This window comes from Populus trichocarpa, chromosome 1 (genome assembly GCF_000002775.5).
Source record: "Populus trichocarpa isolate Nisqually-1 chromosome 1, P.trichocarpa_v4.1, whole genome shotgun sequence".
Classification (NCBI taxonomy): Eukaryota; Viridiplantae; Streptophyta; class Magnoliopsida; order Malpighiales; family Salicaceae; genus Populus; species Populus trichocarpa.
The window spans coordinates 9,880,593-9,888,067 of record NC_037285.2 but is presented as its reverse complement, the minus strand read 5'-3'; the positions used below and the strand labels follow the sequence as shown (position 1 = coordinate 9,888,067).

Genomic DNA, 7,475 nt, shown 5'->3' with positions numbered 1-7,475 from the left:
TGAAGTATGAATATTATTAAACCTCAATATATATATATATATATATATATATATATATAAAAACTCAAAGGCAGTGGAGACGCAACTTTTAATACACAGTCAGACAACTAGAAGCCCGGTTTGAATTAGACAATAATGTCAGGCCCATGAACTGGTTCAGTCACCACTCACAGGTCACAACATCGAACGGGAAAAGATAGTAACAACAGATGGTCACGTGCGGGTCCGGATGGATGGGGACCCTGCTGACGCTAGCATTTCTCAAGTGTCCAAAAAACCGAACTCTCTTCGACAGGTCACCACAACAACACCAATCAAACATTTATCAATGCCACCACCTCAACTTCCTCCACCAATCTCCCGCCACGTGGCGGTGATCGGTGCCGGAGCCGCCGGCCTCGTTAGTGCCCGTGAGCTCCGGAGAGAGGGTCATGATGTTGTAGTCTTTGAAAGAGACAACCAAGTAGGTGGCACATGGGTGTACAATCCCCGAGTCGAGCCCGACCCGTTAAGCCTCGACCCGAATCGACGCATAATTCACTCGAGCCTCTATAGCTCCCTCCGGACCAACCTCCCAAGAGAAGTAATGGGTTTCAAAGATTATCCCTTTATAGCAAAAAATGATAAAAAGAGAGACCAGAGAAGGTTTCCGGGCCATCGAGAGGTGTTGTTGTATTTGCAGGATTTTGCAAGTGAGTTTGGGATTGAAGAAATGGTGAGGTTTGATACTGAAGTGGTTCATGTGGGGCCTGTTGAGGATAATATTGGAAAGTGGATTGTGAGGTCTAAAAGGAAAATAAGTGATGATGATAGGGAGGTTAGTTTTGGATTTGATGTTGACGAGGAGATTTATGATGCTGTTGTTATCTGTAATGGACATTACACTGAACCTCGTATTGCTCAAATACCAGGTAGTTTTTTTATTTTTTCTCTTGAAATTTATACTATTTAGGATTGGTTATGGTTTTGGTTGTTTTGTCGATTGAGGTTAGTATAATTCAAAGAAGAATGCTCATGTTTGGGTTGACAGGTGTTTTGTTTTTACTGTGGAATTATGGGTTGTTCTTGATGATTAAGCTGGTTTGAATGGATTGAAACCACTTTCTGCGAGTGTTTGTTTTGGATTCTATGCTCTGTCACGTTTCATGCTTTGTGTAGGTGGAACTCTAGAAACGAAGTAATAGAGTGATCTTTTTACTTGTCTTATTTTCAGGGATCAGTTCATGGCCAGGAAAACAGATGCATAGCCACAATTATCGTACTCCTGAGGGCTTTCAAGATCAAGTATGTCTCAAGTTTCTAGTATCATTTCATGAACTCGTTTTCTGTTACTCTATACTGCACATATTTTCTAATAGCATTCGGCTTGTGTGCATGAATCTATAGTTTCATGGTCGAGAACTATCTGAATGCTTAGTTTATATATGTAAGTGTGTAGAGATATGCAAATATTAGCACAAAGGAGGAAATGTTACTAGTTAGGTGCGAGATTTTCTAACTACTGTATTCGTTCTTTTGAAATGAAAGTCCTGTTGTAATGATAAAGGTCTTGAGCTTGCACCAAAAGGGTTGATGGTTGAGTGAGTCTTGAGGATAGCTTCATGCAAAAATATTGATGGCAAGATTTCTTCCTGAATTTTCCTCTTGGGACACTGTCTTGTTGGAACCATAATTGGGTGATAGTTTTTTTTTTCTTTTTTTTTGTTCTTATGAAAAGTATAAATGATCTTGATTAGATACAAAGTATGATTACTATATGTCATGGCACCACCTATATGAGATAAACAAGAATGAAAGGAGTGCAACAACTGGTGTAAAGAAACCTGAAGCGCTTGGGAAGATTGGATTACGATAAATTGTTGACATGATCTTGCCCCACTCCTGTGCAAATGCACATTATCAGTTTTGTGAAAGATGCACAATCCTTTATTAATAGTTTGCTGTGAAATCTGTAGCTCTTCAATTTTGTCTTGGGTTTGTGATCATTTCCTTTGTTTATTAGGTTGTTGTCTTGTGCGTGATCATTCTTGATCCTGCTTCTCGTAGGAACCTCCTTTTATAAGAGATCTATTTATATTTCCTGGCTGATCAGTTTTTTTTCTTCTGTTGGAACAGGTGGCAATTTTGATTGGAAGTTCAGCTAGTTCTGATGATATATCCAGAGAAATTGCTGGAGTTGCTAAAGAGGTCCATGTTGCCTCAAGATCAGTTGCGGACGAAACATATCAAGAGCAGCCTGGATATGATAATATGTGGCTTCATTCTATGGTAAAAGAACTCACCTAGATTTAGATTGGGCAACTGTCATGAGAAGTTTGTGGAGGAAGTTCTTTGACTCTGATCTGCGAGAAGGGCTTCTTCTAAGATGCTTGTATTTATTAAAATGATGCAGATAGAAAGTGTGCATGATGATGGTTCTGTGATCTTCAGAAATGGGAGAGTTGTCGTTGCTGACATTATTCTACATTGCACTGGGTACTTCTCAAATATTTCAATGCTAACTTATGCATACTGCTGCTCGTAGAAAATAAATGATGGCTGAATGTTTTGTTACAATTGTTCTTGCCTGTAAGGTACAAGTATCACTTCCCTTTTCTAGACACCAATGGCATTGTGACCATGGATGAAAATCGTGTGGCCCCCCTGTACAAGCAAGTTTTTCCACCAGTTCTGGCCCCATGGCTTTCATTTGTTGGGTTACCGTGGAAGGTTCAACTCTGTTAATGTTTTATTCCTTTATTTTGACTGAACATTAAATTGCAATGTTAAAATAATTTGTCCATGGTTGATGCTAGGTTGTCCCTTTTCCCTTGGTTGAACTTCAAACCAAGTGGATTGCTGGTGTTTTATCAGGTCATATTGCACTTCCGTCACCTGAGGAGATGATGGAAGATGTTAAAGCCTTCTATGAGACACTAGAATCTTCCAACAAACCCAAACACTACACTCATAATTTGGGTGGTTGTCAGGTATGCCTTCTGTATGGTGTACTTTGTATCCCGTTTTCCATTTTCCATATCAATTTGTTAGCTTGTTCATCAGAATGCATCAGTAAAGTCCAATGGTCATCAGGGTTCATAGTTTGAAGGTTATACATGTAAATAATCCTCTTTGAGTTTGTTAGATGAATGATAAGGATGGAGAAGTCATCTAATCTTCACTTTATTAGTCAATTTACCAATGATAACAGAAATCTCAATGGCAATTGTAATTGGTCTGTTGTTGAATATGATCTATACTTTCTGCACTTTTCAGCCATTACTACCGTGTTGAGCCTTAACTCGTGCTGATTTATTTTCCATCTAACATCTAATGCGGAGCTTCAATACACATGATTGAACATAGTATTTAAACACCACACCCAATTGAGAAAAAAAGGGTAAATTGCTTATCTATTTCTAAAAACACCTCGTGTAAAAATGTTTATCTTGACCTTTGTGAAAATAAAGGAGAGTTTTTATAGGATTTCATCAATGGAGTCAGGAATGATTTTGACGGAGACCAACTCCGGACTTTTGATCCTAATATAGTCTAGGAAATAGAAATATAGGTAAAAGCAGATATTTTCTTTTAAGTTCGTAGTTCTTCCGATCCTCTTTATTTATGTCATAATTCATATCTCAATTGTCTCTCCACTTTTACGACCTCCAAGGCATATATTTATATATATTTATGTGTGCGTGTGTGTTTTCATGGATCCTTATATTCCTTTTTTCTTCTTCTGAGTTTCGGGATCCTTGCGTTTCTGATTGTACATTTGGTGATTTGTAGTATGGCATAGCTTTGTGTGTTCACTTTTCCTGGTAACGTGACCTTAGATCCCTCCATCTGCAACTTTTGATTATTCATGGTGATGTATTAAACCAAAAAGGTTTCATAACCCATTAGGAATGTTCCCTTTATGACACTATCATCTCATCGTGATGTCTTAGAGTTACTTCCATTAATAGATTTTGGATCTCATTTTGCAGTTCGAGTACGACAACTGGCTTGCTTCTCAGTGCGGTTGCCCAGGGATCGAAGAATGGAGAAGGCAAATGTATGATGCAGCTAGCAAGAGTAAGCGGCTCCGGCCAGAGATATACCGTGATGAATGGGATGATGATGACCTGGTCTTGGAAGCCTACGGGGACTTCACAAAGTACACTTGAAAAAGTTGAAGCAACAGCTGCATCTCTCAATGGAGGTGTTCGAAGGATAGGAAAGGAAGACGATAAATTATTAGGCTGGCCTAATTGTCAACATCTGAATTTGTGGGATCAATCATCATCGTTGTTAATTTGGACTTGTATTTCCATGATTCGCAGTTCTTTACGTGAATAAAGAATCAATGAAGATATCCATATCCATATATGAATAAATGAAGCTCTTGCCTTTCTCTTTCTGTCAACCAGACAATAAATAATTCATCCATGGCACCTGGGAAGAAATAATAATCAACGAATATTCCAAGTACCTTTGTACTTGTAATTTGTTGGCTACTCCACCGGCTGATGTTGTGCCAGTGATTCAATTTGGAGGCCTCGTGTGATTCATGTGCTGATGTGCCTGTGTGCACATTCCCTATAAATCCTTTCACAATCGTATTATCTATTGGGTTTGTTTTGGATATTCATGTTTTGCCTATTATTTAATATTAAAAATTAGTAATATATATTTTTAAAGTACGAATATATATATATCAATACATATTATAATGGTAATTATAAAACAAAAAACTCACACATTCAAGTTGTGTGGGTTTTTTTCGGTTTAGAACTTCAGATTAAAAGGATTCGAGTTGTGTAAGTTTTTATTGGTTTAGAACTTCAAATTAAAAACGTATTTGGTTTAAAATTGTGATTGGTTTTTTTTATTTATTTATGGAATCCACATAAAAAAAAATATTTTTTATTTTTATAAGATATAATTTATGCTTTTAAAAAATTATATCTCAAAAAGAAATCACAAAATTAAATAATACTTTAAAAAAAGGTGTGGTGAAAATACTGTAACTTTCCTTATATTTTTTTTTGTTTTTCTTTTTTTTTTTAATTTTCCCAACATTTTTTTTGTTTTTTTCCTCTTTTTTTGGGTTTTACATGTTTTTTTTCCTTTCCTTTTCTTTTTTTTTTCCCCAAGATTGTCTTCTTCTTTTTTTGTTGTTTTTCTATTCTTTTTTGTTTTTGTGTTTTTTTAAATTATTTTTGCCGATTTTTTTTTAACATTGAACTGGTTAAAAATTTAGTTTTGTATTTTTTTCTTTAAAACATTATGGATTGCTACAATGTTTCCTTACATGGTTTTTTTTTTTTTTATGATTTTTTTCTTTTTTTTTCAAAATTGTCTCTATCGATTTTATTTTTTTCATATTGAGCTGGTTGAAAATTTTGCTTCTTAGGTTTTTTTCTTTAAAACACTGTGGATTGCTACAATGTTTCTCCACATGGATTTTTCCAAAATTATCTTTGTCGAATTGTTTTTTAAAATACTGAGCTGATTGAGAATTTAGCTTTTACTTTCCCCATATGTTTTTTTTTCTAATTTTTTTTCATTTTTTGTGTTTTTTTTTTCAAAATTGTCTTTTTTTATATTATTTTTGTGTTTTTTTTTTCAGAATTGATTTTGTTAATTTTATTTTTTTAATATTGAGCTGGTTGAGAATTTAGCTTTATAGTTTTTTCTTTAAAACACTATGAATTGCTACAATGTTTCCCCACATGTTTTTTTTTATGATTTTTTTTTTCAAAATTATCTTTGTCGATTTTTTTTTATATTGAGCAGGTTGAGAATTTAGCTTCGTATTTTTTTTCTTTAAAACACTGCAGATTGCTACAGTGTCTCCCCATATGATTTTTTTTGTTGTGATTTTTTTTTAAATTGTCTCTATCAATTTTATTATTTTTAATATGGAGCTGGTTGAGAATGCAACTGTAGATTTCCTCATGAAATACTATAGATTGCTACAGTGTTTCCCTGCATGGTTTTTTTTTCCTTTTGTTTTTTTTATTATGATTTTTTCTAAAATTATCTTTGTCGATTTTTTTTTAATATTAAGCTGGTTGAGAATTTAACTTTATAGTTTTTTCCTTAAAAATATTATGGATTGGAACAATTTTTTTTCATATATATTTTTTTATTTTTATAATTTTTTTCATAAACTTATAAAAATTTACAAATATACTACAAGCCCGTAGCATCACAACAACATGGCTTCTAGTGAATGATCTAAATGTTGTTCTCTCTAATAATGCTACCCATAGTTTTGAAACCCGGACCGGCCCGGCGGGTCGACCTGGGACCGGTCCGGGTCTAAGTAAAAACCCGCCTGGAAGTTGGCCTGGCAAAACCCGGTCGACCCGGCGGGTTGACCCGGAAACCGGGCGACTCGGGTAAACCCGGTTGAGACCTGGTCTCTCTCTCTTTTCTTTTTTTTAATACAGAGGCATTAAACTACATCGTTTTGGCCTTTTAAAAAGCCAAAACGATGAAAACGAATAAATGCCTCCCAGCCGAGGGGCTCTGTCATTAGTCGGAAAAGCAGATCTCCAGGAGAGAAGCAAGCTACCTTTCTTTGATCCACCTTCATGGGCATGAAAGAGAACGAAAAGAGACGCGCTAAGGTCATGTGATTGAGGCTCACAGTTGATAGATATGGCTAAGGCTGAGCTGCTGCTAATCTTGACCAAAACCAATGTTGGGGATGAGATTCTTAGTTAAAAGCAAAGTTATTGATGCTTGGGGATGAACTCATGCTATTATTGGCATGATTGAAGCTCACGGTTGATAGAGGCTGCTTGCTGCTGAAGAAGGAAACTGTTCACGTTTGAGATCACAATGGTTGAGCTGGTATGTGACCAAGGTGTTGTTGCTGGAGAAGAAGTCATTAGCAGCTAGGAGAGAGAAGTTAATTAATTTCTCTCTTGCTCTCCGGGTTTTCTATTTTTTTGTCTTTTTCTTTCTTATGTGTGTGTGTGCGCGCACGCGCTGGGGAATGAGAGAATAAAAAAGAGTGTTTTAGTGTGAGATTTTTTCTTTTTTTTCTTTTTTTTAAGTATGACTCACGAGCCCTCATCTTGAATGAGTTTTACTTTTTTTAGCTTTCAACAGCGAATAGCAGAATCACAGAGAGAAAACCAAAATGGACAGTTTCAACAAATGCACTATTACCAAAATTTGAAAGGAATTTGAAGTATCAACACCAAGGTCAGCATTGTTGAGGCTTTGCATATTTCTACATTTTTTAAAGAGCCGGTATTTTTTTTGGGTTGACCCGGGTCAGCCCGGGTCAACCCATCCGACCCGTGACCCGGTCATTAAACCGGGTCGATTACCGGGTCGGGTTTCAAAACTATGATGCTACCTATTGAGATGAATTTTAGAGTTCGGAGAGACTCAGTTTTAGTATGTTTGGCAGTGTGGTAACGGTTGCTTTTTAAATAACTTTTCATGTCGAAATGCATGTAAATGATGTTTTTTTAATTTTTAAAAATTAT

The 7,475-nt window shown here is 35.8% G+C and overlaps 1 protein-coding gene across 1 annotated transcript; it reads left to right on the top strand.

Annotated features, from left to right (window-relative positions):
• The first annotated feature begins 214 nt into the window (after positions 1 to 214).
• On the top strand, positions 215 to 4,384 carry LOC18093965 (flavin-containing monooxygenase FMO GS-OX-like 4). The gene is made up of 7 exons (XM_006368120.3): positions 215 to 911; positions 1,214 to 1,284; positions 2,116 to 2,268; positions 2,393 to 2,475; positions 2,574 to 2,709; positions 2,796 to 2,969; positions 3,972 to 4,384. The coding sequence occupies exons 1-7, from the start codon at positions 230 to 232 to the stop codon at positions 4,149 to 4,151; spliced, it is 1,479 nt and encodes a 492-aa protein (XP_006368182.1). The 5' UTR covers positions 215 to 229; the 3' UTR covers positions 4,152 to 4,384.
• Positions 4,385 to 7,475: the final 3,091 nt, after the last annotated feature.

Bases quoted from the DNA above. Each gene is read 5' to 3' on its own strand.
- LOC18093965 (XM_006368120.3), top strand. From the start codon at position 230: ATGGATGGGGACCCTGCTGACGCTAGCATTTCTCAAGTGTCCAAAAAA. The intron at 2,269-2,392 runs GTAAAAGAACTC...AAAATGATGCAG, and splicing joins ATATGTGGCTTCATTCTATG to ATAGAAAGTGTGCATGATGA. The intron at 2,476-2,573 runs GTACTTCTCAAA...CTTGCCTGTAAG, and splicing joins ATTATTCTACATTGCACTGG to GTACAAGTATCACTTCCCTT.